Source organism: Cervus canadensis, chromosome 22 (assembly GCF_019320065.1).
Source record: "Cervus canadensis isolate Bull #8, Minnesota chromosome 22, ASM1932006v1, whole genome shotgun sequence".
Taxonomy (NCBI): domain Eukaryota; kingdom Metazoa; phylum Chordata; class Mammalia; order Artiodactyla; family Cervidae; genus Cervus; species Cervus canadensis.
Genome location: NC_057407.1, coordinates 11713101 through 11730107, shown reverse-complemented (window position 1 = coordinate 11730107; position 17007 = coordinate 11713101). Strand labels below are relative to the sequence as shown.

The window sequence follows — 17007 nt, the reverse complement described above, 5'->3', positions numbered from 1 at the left end:
TTCAGGCCTGGCAACTAAGGGATGAGGGATGAGACAGAGGTGGCAGGAGGAGGAGTGGACTTGGAGAAGGGAGCCAGGCCACTGGACATACAAAGGGAGAGTTTGGGGTTGGGGGGGGTTGCTGTAACTATGACTGTGATAAAGTCCAGAGCAAAGACGGGGGCAGGGTCCTGGGATCACCTAGCCTAGAGAATCTAGAAGCTGGGATATTTTTCCAGAAGATGGACAAAGGGTGAGTGCAAAAAATGTCCAGGCTGAGGAAAGTGTGTGCAAAGGCCTGAGGCATGTGGGAGAGGGGTCTGTTCTGCAGACAACTCCATACCCCACCCACAGCTCCCCACTCACCGCCAGGGACCCACCCTGCCCTTCAGGGAGACCCTAGTGAGTGGGGCATCTCTTCTAGGGGCTGCAGGTGAGGAAGGATCTGAACCTGGAAGGGCGGGAAAGGCCACATTCCTGAAGAGGAGGAATGCCTTTGATCCCAAGGCCTGGCCCAGGCCACCCAGTCCCCTCTTCCAGGATCCCTGAGAGGCTCACAGTTGCAGAGCAAGGCCCTGGGCAGGGGCAGCTCTGACGTCTGCTGTCTGACCCTAAGCAAGTTCCTGTCAGGCTCTGAGCTGTGTGTGTACATCAGAGGGTTCTGTGTCTGTCCACCGCCCCTTCCCCCAACACCCAGGGGCAGCCCTGCTGGGATCACTTTATGCATTGTGTCCAGCTGGTCAAGGCTGGAGGCAGGGCTTTCACTCAGGAACCAGGGCTTTGGGCTCCTCTCCAGCCAGGGTGACGGGGGCCCAGGACCATGCTGCATGTCGGATGGCCAGGCTAATTTTCTTCCACTCCTTTGCTTCCACTGTCACCGCCGCCGCCCCCCCCCCCCGCCCCCGCAGATGCTGTCCCTTGTCCTCTACTACAGGAGGATGCCCCCACCCCCAGGGTCTTAGCAGTTCTACGCATCCTCACAGGCCTCTCCTCCAGGGTGGCTGTCCCTGAGAGGAGTCCAGAGTGGGAGGGAGAATAGGGAGCCATCACAAGCTAATTGTGGGAAGGTGGGGCTCTTTCCCTCTCCTGGGAGGGGCACAGAGTCCCCTCTCCATTGGGCCCCCACTAATGAGAACACTGCTGTAGTCCACACTCCAACAGGCCCCCAACAAGCCCACCAAGGAATGACTCATTGGCGAGGAGGTCCTCTCCCATGTGTGTCTGCTCAGACCTCTCTTTTTTATTACTTGGCTGCACAGCCCAGCATGTGGGATCTTAGTTCCCTGACAAAGGGGTGGCACCTGTGGCCCCTTCATTGGAAGCGCAGAGGAGTCAATCCCAGGACTCTCGTTTGAGCGCTGTCTCCATCCCTGCCGACCAGCACCTGGACTACCACCTCCTCAGGCTGACAGACTTGAGATGGACTGTTTGGGCACTGTTGGGCCCAGCACCCTCCCACATGGGGAGACCTGAGGCCCAGAGAGATGAGAACTATCACAATGTATCAGCGAGTAGCAGAGTAGCAGAGTGTGCATCTGAGCCCCTCAGGCTCTGCGAGCCCTTTCCACGCGTTCCAGATCCCCAGGCAAGAAGGCACTGCCCAGCAACCCTAGGACAAGTCTGCGTGAGAGGCCAGGGACCTGCTTTTCCTATCACCTCTCTGGGCCTAGAATCTCGGGTGATAAGACCATCTATGACTGCAATACTCTGGTCTTTCCGGAAATGTAACCGTGGAAGAGATCCCTGCTCCTCTGTGACACAGCCCTGCAGTTGGGATGAAACCTTCAGGTAGACTCTCCTCCGCGAGGACAAAAGAGCGTTAATGGGGAGGTGGGTAGCTGGGAATGCTGCAGGGCCGCTCCTCTACGTGGTCGGAAAGCTCAAATCCTGCTGGTTCCAGAGGCACGAACTCTGGCAAATCTCAGGCACTACCGCCGTTCATCTCTGACCCTAACTCTCTCCTGGATGTAGAGGCAGGGTGGTGGGGAGCCGCCCAGCCTTGGGCAGAGTGGGAGGGGGTAACCCCAAGGAGGTGGCCGCACTCCGCCGGGCAGGGAACGGACCGCACGGGCTGCAGCATCATTCAGGAACTCCCTCCTCGGCGCAGACAGCCTTGACTCCGTAGGGAAAGCGCGGCAGGCCCCGAGCACGCGCGCCGCTCTAGTGGAGCCGCTTTGTTCCAGGGCTACCTGCGGCTCCATTCACCTCCTCCGCCGAGCCAGCCGGCCTGCCACCCGCAGCCAGTGCCGCTGAGGCCCCGCCCAGCCCGCGCTGGGTGGAACTTTTGGCGGGCCCCGCCTTCCCTCTGCCCGCTCCTTAGGCTGCGATTGGCGCTCTGCGTGGTGCGTCCCGCCTGTCATTAAAGTTGATTCGTGAGTTAGGAAAGGTGGGAGGAGGAGAGCAGATTGCAGAGGGGGCCCCCTCCTTCCCACCCCGGGCCTGTGGAAAAGTCACGTGGCGCTTCACTCCGCGCCTGTCACCACTCCGCTTGTAAAGCTTTCTTAAAGGTCCCGCTGTCTCTTCCCAGGGCCGGTCCTTTTGGGGATTTCTACAACCTAACCCGCGGAGGGTGGCACGGCCCTGGGCCTTCCTACGAACTTCGCAGCTGCCTAGTTCTGCTTTCTCCCTCGGGCCTGCTGGAGTGAGATGACCCCTCAGGTCTCCAGACGCAGAGCCCTCTTTGGGACTGTGCAGCCGCCTGAAACGGTGACCGCCTAGGCGCCCTGGGAATGGCACGGAGAGGGTGTTCAGTTCCCGTTTGCTGAACTCGCTGGGAGTTGTTCATAAATTAGTGGAGTCGACAGGACTTCGGCTCAGCTAGATCGCCCCTTTTCTCTGCTCCATCCCCGGGAGATTGCGGGAATGTAGGGGAGAGGATCTCTGGAGCGGGAACCCCCGAGGACAGACAGCTCTTGAGACAGGCACAGAACTGGGAGCTCCGGGATAGGGACCCAGGAGTGTCTTGGTCGGGCCCCTGGGAGAGTTGTAGTGGGTTCTGGAGGTAGCGCTGAGGCCGAGCGAAGGCCAGGGGGCTGGTCTCCGGGCTTAGGGGACCGTTCGCGTGCTCGCATACCCCGTGGGGAGGGGCGGCGGAGCCGCGGCGCCTTTAAGCTCGGGAGCCGCGGCGCGGCCCCGCCCCCTCGAGGACGCCTAGGCGCGCGGCCGCCTGAGACGCTGTTTAATTGGGGCTGTCAGGCCGCGGCGCGCGCGGAGGGCCGGGCGGGACGGAGGCCGGGAGGCCGGGGCGGCGGGCGTGCAGCTCGGCGGGAGGCGGGCGCCCGGAGACGCGGCCGGGGCGCCGTCCCAGGGCAGGGCTGCCCGGCCCCGGCCCCGGGCCGCCCGCGCTCCCCATGAAAAACCAGCTCCGCGGCCCCCCAGCGCGGGCGCACATGTCGGCCTCGGGGGCGTCGGCGGCTGGGGACACCGGGGCGGGGTCGGAGCCCGGTGCGGGGTCTGGATCTGGCGCCGGCACCGGGGCAGGCGCGGCGGCGGGCGCAGGGGCCATGCCCTGCAAGAGCGCCGAGTGGCTGCAGGAGGAGCTGGAGGCGCGCGGCGGCGCGTCCCTGCTGCTGCTCGACTGCCGGCCGCACGAGCTCTTCGAGTCGTCACACATCGAGACGGCTATCAACCTGGCCATCCCGGGCCTCATGCTGCGCCGCCTCCGCAAAGGCAACCTGCCCATCCGCTCCATCATCCCCAACCACGCCGACAAGGAGCGTTTCGCTACGCGCTGCAAGGCGGCCACCGTGCTGCTCTACGACGAGGCCACGGCCGAATGGCAGCCAGAGCCCGGCGCTCCCGCCTCGGTGCTTGGCCTTCTCCTGCAAAAGCTGCGCGACGACGGCTGCCAGGCCTACTACCTCCAAGGTAAGGGCGGCTGCAAGACCCAGTCTGGAATTGGGGCTCTCCCGTGGCTCCCGGATGCCCCCGACGGAGGCGGCTTTCTCTCCCCGTGCCCGGCCTGTCCAGCCGGCGCCACGTCTCCCCCGCCTGCATCCTCCCCTCCAGGGCTCCAGCCCAAGCTGTGCGGGTGTAGGCTGGTACAGTGGTCCCCTCTACACCCCTTTCCGGGCATGATCTGAGTGGGCTGAACAAACTTTTCCGCACTTGGGCTTTCTTTTTTCCCCATTGTTGGGGCCATGGTAGATCCCAGGTTTCCCTGGAGCCCAGCAAAGGAGGGAGGGTCCCCTCCTGGGCACCAATTCAGCTCCTCCAGTCTGGAATGGGTGTCCCTGGAAGGCCAGGGTTAGGACAGGAGCCTTTAATCACCACCCTCGCCCCTGCCAGGGCAGAGGGAGAGTTTGGGTTGGGGGACCCCGGGCATCCCCCTGTGGGGTTTGTCATTGGGGAATCACCGCCTCTTGGAAGCGCTTGGGGCAGGGCTGTAAGGAGTGTCGCTTGCCCCAGCTCTGGTTTTCCGAGACCCCCAAGTCCCGTAGCCAGCCACTCCAGAGGTGGTGGAAGGGGGAGGCAGCCCTGGGAGGCGAGTGACTGCAGCCGGTGTTTCCAATTAACATTCCAAAATGGCCTCTTGCTGGCAGCAGGGCGGGCAGACGGGAGGGGAGGGGAGGCCTGCGGCACCCTCGGGCGCAGGGCCCATGCTTAGCTGTAGCGCACTCCCCATTTCTTGTCCCTGTAAAGCCCCCAGCAGCCTCCCCTTCTGTGGGTCCAAGGCCAGAGTGGGGGTACGTTGAGTTCTAAGGTGGGTTATGGAGAAGAGGAGCTAGGACCCCTTTTATGAACTTGCTCCTGCTGGGGGACAGAACCAGCCGATACCTTCACTACCCTCCCTGGCAGTGGTGGGGAGTGGGGGCAAGCGCCGGATTCCCAGTTGAGGGCCCAGGCCCTCTGCCTCGAGCTGACCCAGATGCAGCTCTGGCCTGTGATCTCTTCTGTAAGAGGGTTTGCAAACCCAGCGGTATTGGCCTGAGATGGGGTTGTTTGCTTTCCTTTACTGCTTAGCAATTACTGAGCACCCATGGGTGCCTGGTACAGGGGAGCTGTGGAAGAGACATGGGCTGGACTCTGTCCTCACGTGCCCTAAAGTCAATGGTGTGGCTGGGGCCCTGAAGCCCTGTGGGTTAGGGTATGGTGCTCAGGCATGTTCCTTTACCACCTGGGGTCTCAGTTTTCCCCATCTGTAGAGTGGGCCACAGGACAGATGAGGAGAAAGCCGGAGAGAGGGTACACATGTAAATACTTAGCACTGCCTGTGTTGTCCATTGGTGGTGGTGTGGTCCTTGCTGTGAGGAGCCCTGTTTGGGGACGCCGGGCCAGTGGTACTGTCAGCCTCACACGGGCCCTGTCCACCCCCCGGGGCCACAGGTGGTTTCAACAAGTTCCAGACAGAGTACTCGGAGCACTGCGAGACCAACGTGGACAGCTCGTCCTCGCCGAGCGGCTCGCCCCCCGCCTCGGTGCTGGGCCTGGGGGGTCTGCGCATCAGCTCTGACTGCTCGGATGGGGAGTCCGACCGAGAGCTGCCCAGCAGTGCCACCGAGTCAGACGGCAGCCCCGTGCCGTCCAGCCAGCCGGCCTTCCCTGTTCAGATCTTGCCCTACCTCTACCTCGGCTGCGCCAAGGACTCCACCAACCTGGATGTGCTCGGCAAGTACGGCATCAAGTATATCCTCAACGTCACGCCCAACCTGCCCAACGCCTTTGAGCATGGGGGCGAGTTCACCTACAAACAGATCCCCATCTCTGACCACTGGAGCCAGAACCTCTCCCAGTTCTTCCCCGAGGCCATCAGCTTCATTGGTAAGAGCTCCTGTGCCGGGGCAGGGGGCAGGCGTGCGTGTCGGGATGTGTGGGGCTCTGGGTGTCACCGCGCCTAGCTTGGCTACCTGTGGGCCTGTCAAGGCTTGTGTGGAGCCCTGCATGTGCCAGCCTGTGCCAATGGGTGTACCGGGGCCCACTGTGCGTCACCACTGTGAGGCCCTCAGGGCCGAGCGGTCCCCTGATCCCTGGACTCTCCACAGCTGGTGGAGCAGCGTGGACTCTGCTGTGCTGTTTGGGGCTCAGCACGCTCAAACGTCCCAGCTCTCAGACCTCCCACGGGTCTCACTGGCCCTGCATCACACCTCAGCGCATGTTTCTTGAGGACAGGCTGTCACAGGGCCTCTTTGGGCTCAGGGGGCTGAAGGGTAGTCTGGAGCCAGAGGCCTACCCCAACCTGGCAGCTCTTGGGACGTGCTGACCCAAAGAGCCTCGGGGTGGCCTCGGCTGTTCCCGGCAGCCTGTGGGGCCGGCTTGGTATCCAGGCGGTGAGGGGAGGCAGGGGAAGGCCTCCCCCAGAGCAGTGTGCTCTGCCATCTGGCTCGGCGCCCTCTGAGCCCCTGCATCCGCAGCCTGGCTGACTCGGGCTCCTTATCTCTGACCTCCCTGCCCGCTTCCTCCTTGGCCAGCTGGAAGCTATCAGTCGGCAGGTCACCGTCCCTGGCTCAGCCATCCCCGGGATTCAGGAAGGGGATACGGGATGAGGGGGTGAATGTAAACCCTGGGCTCTGTGAGGCTGGTGACCAGGGTTCTGCCCAGCCTCCGGGCAGCGTTTTCCCACTGGCAGCTGTGTCCAGTGGAGGGCGTTTTGGTGTCAGCTGGGCCGGGCTCGCTTTAATAACAGGAAGTGGGAGGCTTCCCCGCCTCATCCGCTTACTGGGAACCAAAACTAGGTGCCTGGCTGGGAGGAAGGAAGGAAGCTGGGGCGGGGGAGGGGTTGTGTCAGGGGCTATCCGTAGCTTCCCCACTCTGCCCCGAGGACGTGCCCAAGAGGGTATGGGTGCCACCTCAGCACTCATGGTCTCCCCAGTGAGGTGTGGGGTGAAGGGGGGGTGACCCAAGACTTTCCAGGGCTGAGCCTGATTTGTAGGTGCTTTTATCTCTCTTGGAGGCCCCTTTACATTAGGGGAAGGGGACAGAACAGGATATAGAGGTGGGGGGAACTGTGCTCCCTGTTTGACAAGAGAAGGAAATGAGGCTCAAAGATCCCATAGGACTTGGGGTGAGGGGGTTGTGGGGGCAGAGAGGGGATGAAGCACCAGTCTCCCTAAGACCCAGCCCCACCCTTTAAAGAGCTAAAAATAAAGCCAGCAGGAAGTGGTTTTACTTGGGATCACCTGGGTTTGGGTTTGGGGACCAGGCTTCCCCATTATCTTGATGTATTACCACCACTGGAGGCTTTTCTCTACCAAGCCCCTTATCCTGCCCCCAATTTCAAGGTCAGACAACGTGTTCCACGTGAATCTGTGGCATGTGTCTTTTTCCCTGCTGGTCTTGCCCCCAGTCGGTCCCCGAGTCTGGATTAAGCACCTACTGCATGTTCAGCCCTGGGAATCCTCGAATGGGGTTGGGAAAAGGGAAGTCCTGCCAGGCCCGAGACTGTGTGCGCCCCCGAGGAGCAGTCTGCGAACCTCTGCTTCTCCTGCAGGAGTGGGCTTGGCTCCTGGGGCTCAGGCGGGAACCCCAAGGGCCCCAGGGCTGCCTCTGTCTCATTCATCTGTGTCCGCAGCACAGCCATGGCACAGGGATGCAGCCGCCCTCACATCCGGGGGTGAGAGAGCATAGGACTGAGCTGGTCAGCGGCTCAGCCAGCATGTGAGCTCCAACCGCGTATCAGGAGCCTGGCCTCACGCTGGGGAGGGTTCGGGGGAGAGTTGATGGAACTTGAGTGGCCGTGCTGGGAGGTGTCACTGGCTGGGCCCAGTCCAGAGCTGAGCGCTGCCCTCTGGTCCCTTGTGGAAGGGCCTCCATGATGCCCACGGCCCAAGGAGGCTCTCGGGGCGCCCCTGGAGCTGCCCCAGGAGGTGGGCTAGCAGGGGTGAGTGCTGCGTGTGAGGAGGAACCCTTGTGTGGCCCTGTCACTGCGTGTGTCTGCCTGTCTCGTTTATAAGAACCTTGGTAGCCATGCTGCAGATGACCTGAGAGGACGCAGGTGGCTCCTCGGCACGTCACGTGCAGCACACAGTTCCAGCGGCGGGAAGACTGGCTGCAGGCACAGGGCTCACGGAGCCCTGGCTTGGCTCCGACCTCTAAGGGCCCTGTGAGTAAGCCTGTCCGTCCGACAGAGCAGAGACTGGGGTGCAGGCGTGGCCGCTGGAGCTGTGGCAGAGCCCCCCACAGGCATGCCCTTGGCCTCGACCCCCAGTTGCCATCCCACCCGCCTGGGACTTCACCAAGTCCCTCAGGAGAGTCAGGCGGCACCAGTCCCTTGCCGGGTCCCGCCCTGTGCCCGACCCGCGGGAGCTCCCTGGCGGGAGCACCACCCTGACCCACGCCCGTGTGTTGCAGACGAGGCCCGCTCCAAGAAGTGCGGGGTCCTGGTGCATTGCCTGGCAGGCATCAGCCGCTCGGTGACCGTCACAGTGGCCTACCTGATGCAGAAGATGAACCTGTCGCTCAACGACGCCTACGACTTTGTCAAGAGGAAAAAGTCCAACATCTCACCCAACTTCAACTTCATGGGGCAGCTGCTGGACTTCGAGCGGACGCTGGGGCTGAGCAGCCCGTGTGACAACCACGCCCCCAGCGAGCAGCTCTACTTCTCCACACCTGCCAACCACAACCTGTTCCCACTCAACACGCTCGAGTCCACGTGAGGCCGGGGGCACGGGGCGGCAGGCCAGCCCCGCCGGGAGGGCCCAGGCCTGCTGCCTCTGGCCTGAGGAACCCAGACATCACCTGTGCCCAGAGGTGAGCTCCCCTTGGCATCCCACAGCCAGGCCTCCGCCGGCAGGACTCTCCGGAGGGGCCCGAGGCGATCAGACACACAGCTCTGGGAGTCCCTCGGGGCCTCTCCTTGTCCCAGGACACTCCTTTCTGCTGATGGCTCAGCCAGTTTGGCTGTTTTTTTAAAAGACTCATCCACGGACCTGAGTTTACTTTTTACTTTTGGCAGGTAAACCCAAGCTCCCTGGAGCAGAGAGAATGTTGAAGCTCTGCTTGATTGTTCTTTTTTTGTAATGAAAAGTGTTATTTTCAGGCTACATGCAACAGTGGATTGTATAAACCAGTATTTCATCCCTTTCTTGATCCAGTGAGAGAGAGAGAGAGAGGTGTTACCAGTTTGTTTTTTCTTCCTATTTCAAAAGCAATTCTTGAGTTTTTGTTTGTGTTTTAATGGAAAAGACAAACCCCACGTTGATCTTGACCAAATGCATTTTGCACATGTGTGAAGCCTCCATTTCTGCAGCGGCCCTTAAAGGGGGTGGCTCGCTGCTCCCAGCAGGGGTCTCCCAGGCCTGCCTGCATCTCCCACCTAGGCCGAGCCCAACCTGGCGCTGCATTCGCCTGTGATGACCGTTGTGAGTGGTGGGCTGAACAGGTGACCTCTGCCTTCTCTGCCTACCCACTTGCCCTCTGGTGGTCCCTGCATACCACCCCAGGCAGGAGAGGAGGCCACAGGGGACTGCCAAGCAGTAGCATTAATCCTCTGGGCTCAGCCCTGAGGAGGGCCCCAGGCCCTTTTTATATGTACCCGCTACTTCTGTCTCTCTCTCTGTTTGTAGCTGAGGGTGCAGGCCCAGTGGCTGGGGAAGCTTAGGTGGAGGGCGCAGCCCTGCCTCCCAGGGCTCCTCCCTCACCCTGGCTGTTGCTTGGGTTCCAGCTGCCACTCCCAGCCCCTCGACCCGTGGAAGCCGGCCCTGTGCGCATCTTGCCCATGCCTTGTATTAAGAAACTCACATCCATTTCAATCCCGGGGGGTGGGGGGGGGTGGGGCAGCAAGGGCAGACAGGGAAAGGTGTGTGAGGCTGTCCACACCGCCACCCAACCCCGGTGTCCACAGAACAAAGCCACGGATTCCGTCATCCTCCTCCAGTCCTGTTCCTTCTCCAAAACTCCGTTTTCCCAGGTGGTGGAACTGCGTGGGGGCCCAGGGAGGGCCGGGGTCCCTGAGCGAGTCAGCATGCGGCGTGTGAGTGAGGCCACGGAAACTCTGCCCCAATGCATCTTACCTCACAGGGCTGGTCTTCAGGGATTCTTCAAGGCAGCAGATGAAAATCTTGCCACAGTTGAGAAATTGACAAGAAGCTTCCATGCTGTGTACATGGTTCTCTTTCTCTCTCTTTTTTACCTTTGAAAAGAAAAACCCAGAAAAATGCATCAGATTTGTGTAAATGAGGGTATGCCAACAGGGGTGGCCAGTTTTGCTTTATGATCTTATGAAGGAAAATTTGTGACCCTACACACACACACACACGTATATATATATATATATATATATATATATATATATCCCGAACCAGCAACGGGACTTTGTTTATATTGCAAATAAATATTATTTTTTCTTTAAAATGAGTGGTGTCTCATAAGGGCCAGGGCAATGAGGAGAAGCACTGTGGCCATATCTGGGGGCCTGCAGGGCACTTACTGGGACTGGTCAGAGGTGCCCAAAGCTGGGAGGAGCAGCTGGGGTGTGGGTCGGCGGGGACACTGCGGCTTTGGTCCCCGGGGTGACAGGAGAGCGAGGCGTGGAGACGTTCCGTGCACCAGGGTCACACGGCAGAGCCCCTGCTTGCCTAGACACACCCAGCGCTGCCCGCTTGGACGCCGCCCAGCCGCCCCAGGTCCTGACCTGCCCCTGCGGCCCTGGCCCTTCCTCTTGCTGTCTCGGGGGCGGGACATGGCTGTGCATCTGTCAACCTCACTCTCCCCGCCACCGTCCCTAGGATGCCTGCGGGACCTGATGCTGGGTAGTGAGTGGGCCAGCCCCGCGGGAGCCACGGCATCCATTACTGTGCCGTGGGGCCAACACACCCCGATGCCCAGGGCATTCCCGTTCGGGCACAGTGAGCCCCGCACCTTCATTTCCTGGTCTTGACCTGGGCCTCTGGGGGGCCTGGTCCATGCCTGGCTTCCCCAGGGCAGCTGAGCGGCAGCCCTCCAGGCGGGCCCCTCTGGAGGCTTCAGACTCAACCCTCGGGCGAGCAGGGAACACCAGAGGGGCCTGGAGGGGTTGGAAGGCCACGGCCCGAGGAGCAAGGCCCCCAGTGGGCCCACAGCCCCAAGTCAGGGACAGGGAACTGGGAGCCCCACCCGCAGGGGCTCCACCTCTGACCGAGTCGGCCCCAGTCAGGAACTTGAGGATCTGGGGTGCTGACTCCGTCTCCCCGTCTCTGCTGCCCCCCTGGTGTTATCCCTTCTGCTGTGACCAGCACTGGCCCGGCTCCAGGTGGCAGGTAGGTGGGCATGGCAGGAAGAGCGTGATTCAGCCCCTTCCTTAGGACTCCCCACTCCGGGGCCGTCTAGGCTCCCTCCTGTGTCCCACCCCATCTCACCAGAAGTTACATCCAGCAGTCCAGTCACCGCCCCACTCATCGTCTGGTGAGGGCTGCGTGGGCTCGAACCCCAGTGTGTGGCTGTCAGCCTTCTCATCTTTCTTTGGCTGCGCTGGGTCTTAGTCTTGGGCCTGGGGATCTAGTTCCCTGAAGGGAGGGAACCCGGGCCCCCTGCGCTGGGAGCATGAGGTCTTAGCCACCAGACCCCCAGGGGGAAGTCCGCAGCCTTCCCGTCTTTAGAACTGGGGAACACCAGGCCTGAGGGAGGGGCAGAGCGGCGGGGGCTGCTGTTGCTCGCGGGCTCCCTGGGGCCTGGGTCCTTCTGTGCCAGGGGCAGGCAAGGGGGTGGGGGCCCGAGCAGGCAGAGACTGGACCTTTGTTCCCCCGCTGCCCTCCGCCTGGGCTGGGGAAGCCCGCGGGTGCTGGGCTGGGGGCTGGGTAAGTGCCTGGCAGTGCCTGCGTGCCCAAGCACGGGGCTGGGGGGCCGCTGGGGGGAGCGGCCGTCTCCTCCTCAGCCAGTCCTCCAGCCAAGGGCTGAGGGGCGATGCCGCCTGCGCAACCCTAGGCCAGGGGGCCTCTCTGACCCTCAGCGTCCTCATCTGCAGCAGCTCCCACCTCACTGCCCTGCCTGGCCGGGGCCCTGGGTCCTTGCTCTGACCTTGGCTGAGGCCGCACTTACTCTGGACTGCTGTCCCCACGCTGGCTCCCAGGGCATGCCTCACGGCCCCTCACTCTGAGCTCTTGTTTCCAGTCTGTGTTGGCCATGCTGTCCCCGCCGCCCCGTGGGCCTGTCCATCCCAGGCCATCTCTGGCTGAGGTCTAGACGCCAGCGGGGCTCAAGGACACCCGGCTCCCTCTCGGTGCCCTCAGCCCCATCTCTCTCCTCCTGACCCTCTTTTTTTGTGCCTCCCTTTGGGTTCCAGTTTCTGTCCCCATCTCAGCCCGGGCCTCCGAGGACCCCCTCATCCACTTAGCGTTCTCGGGGGAGGATCTGAGCCACTCAGTCCCTCACCTGCACATTCATCCAGCAGCCATTTCCTGTGCCGACCCGGCACATGTTCCCAGGAGTGGGAACATGCCTGAGGGAAGCTCAGTGATGTCAGGCTGGGTGGCGGGATAATGGGGCCTCGACTGTCCTACGATATATGAATCAGGTGCAACAGCAGGAGTGACTAAGGCTGGACACAAGAAAGAACTTGTAACCTGTGGAGGAGTCACCTTGAAGCGGGTGTGACAAGGAGACCACATAAGAGATGAACTCTCTCTCGGTGGTCCTGTTCCCCCAGGGCCCCTCCCCAGAGTGCAAACACAGTCATCCCCAGTGAATGGGGCAGGGCGGGGGCAGGCGGCAAGACTGTGCAGGCCGGCCCCCGGACGCTGTGTCTGCAGCGGGCAGGCCCTCCGCATCAGCGCCGATGTGGCCGGGAACACAGGGACCCACAGCCAAGCCCTTAACAGAAGCCAGAGACGCTGAGCAGAAGCAAGGCCTGCCCACCCTGCTCCCCCAGTCTTCTCACCCACGGGGCTGGGAGCCTTCTCCCTCCGGCCCTATGGAGGACCAGATCCATGAGCGCGTGCACACATGGCCCCCTCATTTCTCAGACAAGACAAGCCCAAGCAGGTCTCAAGGTGATGAAGGAGCCGCCCGCCTCTGACTCCAGCCTCCTCTCATCAGGGTGTGGCCGGTGAGGTCATCCCTTCCCAGGCAAGGCCATTACAGACCATCATTAGCGACTCCCCAGGGGTAAGATGAGGCCTCTGGCTGTGGGCCAGATGAGCCCTGACGGGCGACAGGGGACGCCAGCCCCTGCCAGACCCACTTTGCTCAGGTAGGCAGTCCCCTTCCCGGGGCTGCTCTGTCACCTACCCCCGTGGCGTCTGTGCATCTGGAGGAACCCCATCCGCCCGCTCCTCACCCACACCTCCTCCTCCAGTCCCAGGGCCCTTCCGCCCCTGCTGCAGGCCAAACAGGAGTCACAGCCCCTTCTCCGGGGCTGGATGGGCCAGGAGGGGAGTGGAGGGATGTGGTCCAGAGGACAGGGGAGCCCCTAAAGAGCTGAAAGCCCAGGGCTGGCAAGGTCTGGTTGTCACTAGAAAGACCCCCTAGAATGGAAGTTGGTGCAGCTACTGTGGAAAACAGTATGGAAGTTCCTCAGAAAACAGAAAGAGAATTACCGTATGATCCAACAGTCCCACTCCTGGGCATATACCTGGACAAAACTATAATCCAAATAGATACACACATGCCTATGTTCAGGGCAGCACTATTCCCAACAGTCAAGACATGGAAACAATGTGTATATTCACTGACAGATGAACGGGTAAAGACGACGAGGTGTATATACACAACAGAACACTACTCAGCCATGAAAAAGAACGGAATAATGCCATGTGCAGGTACATAGACAAACCCAGAGGTTATCACACTAAGTGAAGTTAGTCACAGAAAGACAAATACTATATCATACCACTTATATGTGGAATCTAAAGTACGACCCAAATGAATCTATGATGAAATCAACACAGAGAATGGACTGGTGGTGGTTGCCAAGGGGGAAGGGGGGGAACGCAGTGGGAAGCTGGGGGCAGTGATGTACGTATTTGTATGTGGAATGGATGACAACAAGGTCCTACGAGAGAGCACAGGGAACTTTCAGTATCCTATGATAAACTATAACAGAAAAGCATATTTTAAAGTGAATGCGTGTGTGTGTGTGTGTGTATACATATAGAGCTGAATCCGTCTGGTGTACAACAGAACTTAACCCAGCATTGTAAGTCAACTATACTTCAATTAAAAACCATTGTTAAAATTGTTTTTAAAGAAAGGTCCTCTAGTTTCTGAGTGGAGAACAGGCTAAGTAAGGGGCAGGTGTTCGGGACGGGGGACCCTGAGGAGGCTAGGATGGTCAGTGTGAGCACTGGGGCTGGACCACTATGGCCTGGGAGGGGCGAGGAGAGGACGGCACTGCAGGGCCGGCAGGCCTGTGCGACTTAGCAGGATCCTATGGGCCTCTCCAGGACAGACCCCCCCACCCCCGGCCCCCCGCATAGCCTCTGCTGCAGCTCCTCTGTGAAGTACCCAGATAATACTGTCAGATCACATTTCCTGAGTTGTTTCACAGACGTGAAAACCACCCACCAAATGGAAGATGTTAACGACTTGATGACCACGAGGACAGCAGCCCCTAGACCTACTGGGTCCCAAGGATGGATAACGGTAGCCCCTGTGACACCGTCCTGTGACCTCACCATCAACCAGAGAATCGTGCACAAGCGGATCACACAGCCTGCGACTCCCCTCCCTCACCTGGCCTTTCAAAATGCTTCACTGAGACCCTGTGGGGAGTGGAAGCGTCTTGAGCGCCAGCCACCCCTTCTCTTGTACTGACGCCCGCAGTAAACACTGCCTGTCCCTCACCACAACCCAGGGTCAGAGATGGGCTTCACCGCGCACGGGCAGGCGGGCCTGGGCTTGGTTCTGGCCACTGGAGTCCCTATTGCCCTGCCCCCACCCTCACTGCGCCCCCACATGCTGAGACCACCGGCGTCCTCCCTTGTATTGGACAGCACAGCCTGGAGGCCCCTCCCAGAGCCTCAGTTTTCTCATCTGTACAGTGGGGTTGAGAACTGTAGTTCTAAGAGGAGATGGCAGGATGAAGGGTCTTCCTCTCAGTGAGGCCCTGGGAACATGAGCAGGGGCTGATGCTGATTTAACTGTGGCCGCCCCCTGATGAGGGGCACCCCCGGGGCTGGCCACTGCTGATTCCTGTGTGATCCTGGACAAGCCTCCTCCCCAGTCTGAGTCCTCGGGTTCCCTGATGAGAAAAGTGACTCAGGGGACCCACCCCCCCAGACCCTCAGTTCTGTCTCAAGGCGTGGACAGCCTGACATCAGGAGTCGCCTAGGAGCCCGTGCCCAGCCTGGGGAGAAGGCCAGGGTCCCAGGCCAAGAGGCCGTGGCTGGTGTGGGGGTGCCTCTCTCTGCCAGCAGAGCCCTTAGCTGCAGCCCCTTGAGAACTTTCGCCCCTTCTGTCTACCTGCCCAGAGGACTCCCCGCAGTGTCCCCTGACCCAGGGTCCAGAAAACCTCTCAGAGCGCTGCCAAGCGGCCCGGGGGGAGCCCTGGCCTCTGCTCACAGCTCCACGGTCTGCTCCTCCCCAGTCCCAGCCTGCGTCTGGGGAAGGGTCAATCGTGGAGCGTGAGTGTCTTCTGGGGCCATCAGGAAGGGCCTTGCACTCAGCCTGCTCCCCGTACTCTATCCCTTTGCTCCTTCCTACGTCTCTTGCCCAAAGACCCTCCTCACTAGCCCCTGAGTTCCCCAGCCCTGTCCCTCCGTGGCCCTGCACCCAGGGGACCCCGTCTGTCCTCTGCTCACACTGGCCCCAAACCTAGGCTTGCCGGGAGCTGCTTCTCTTCAGGCCCCGATGGAGCTGGGAGTAGGGGCTTGGGAAGGTGCTCCTGGACGGGGAACAGCCGGAGTAAGGCCTGGCTCCTGCTTTTACTCCAGCCGCCTGGAGCCAGGCCCCGGCAGCCCGGTCCTCTGCCCAACCCTGGTCACTCGGGGCTCAGGCTGCCCTGCTTTTTCTCTGTCCCATTGGCACGTGTGGGCTGGGACCCTGGGTGCAGTGTTTTCTACGCTGCTGACTCTCTTCTTGGGCCTTATTCCTGGAAGCGGCATTTCCGGGTCTAACACCTGTGCTCTACATTTTCCAGTTGGTTTCGGAAAGGAAAGCAGGACCGTCTGTCGTTAACTTTTGGCCGTCATTGTTTCTAATTCAGAGAAGCCGTGTGTCTGCAGTGCCGGGAGCTCAACAGGGCACTGGGAGCCGAGTCATAGGCCAGAGGCTCCAGCTGCCCCTCAAAGCTGTTCTGCCTGGGAGTCTGGCTGGCATCTGATCCTCTGGCATTTCTAATTGCAGTAAGAGTAGTAATAATAACACAGCCCCATGGCCCTCACTCTGGGCCAGTATGTCCCTCTGGATTTATGTGGTAAACTCATGTAATCCTCCCTGCAGCCCTGGGAGGGAGGTGCTGACCATCCCTGATGGGCAGATGTGGAAGTCAAGCTGAAAGGGGTCCACTCTGGGGTCTGAGTGACCGTCTGGCTGACTCTTCTCATAGGGAAGAACCAATCTGACCCCGCACTAGACCTGTTTCTTTTGCTCTAGCCTTTGTGTTCTATTGCTTTTGCTACAAATTCAGAATGCTGCCTAGGGGACTTTGCTGGTGGCTCGGGGATAAAGAATCCATCTGCCAGTGCAGAGGCCCTGGGTTTAATCCCTGGTCCGGGAAGACCCCACACGCTGCGGTCCAACTAGGCCCGCGTGCCACACCTGCTCAGCCTGCACACGTGTCCGTGAGCTCCAACCCCTGAAGCCTGCGCGCCCAGAGGCCGAGCTCTGCAACAGAGAAGCCAGCACAGTGAGGGGCCCGTGCGCCGCAGCTGGAGAGCAGCCCCGCTCCCCGCAGGTGGACGAGCCCTACAGCAATGGAGACCCAGCGCAGCCAATAAATAATTATCTTTTGTGAAAAACAGTTTCAAAAGAAAAAAGAATGCTGCCCATAGCCTGAAATACCCAGGCTAGCCCATTCTCAGGGCTCTGACTTTTACAGGTTCCCTTTTCCATTCATACAAAGATAGAAGGTTGTGGAACAGAGAACCACGTTTGTCTTATTGGAAGTTTACAGAACGTCATGACCTGAGTTCCATGGATAGCCGCGAGACTGAAGATCTGACACCAGGTTTGCAACAA

The 17007-nt window shown here is 60.5% G+C and overlaps 1 protein-coding gene across 1 annotated transcript; it reads left to right on the top strand.

Annotated features, from left to right (window-relative positions):
- The first annotated feature begins 2491 nt into the window (after positions 1–2491).
- DUSP7 (dual specificity phosphatase 7) lies at positions 2492–10269 on the top strand. Its single transcript, XM_043441902.1, has 3 exons — positions 2492–3846; positions 5305–5739; positions 8266–10269. Exons 1-3 carry the CDS (start codon positions 3330–3332, stop codon positions 8571–8573), a joined length of 1260 nt encoding a protein of 419 aa, XP_043297837.1. The 5' UTR covers positions 2492–3329; the 3' UTR covers positions 8574–10269.
- The last annotated feature ends 6738 nt before the right edge of the window (positions 10270–17007 follow it).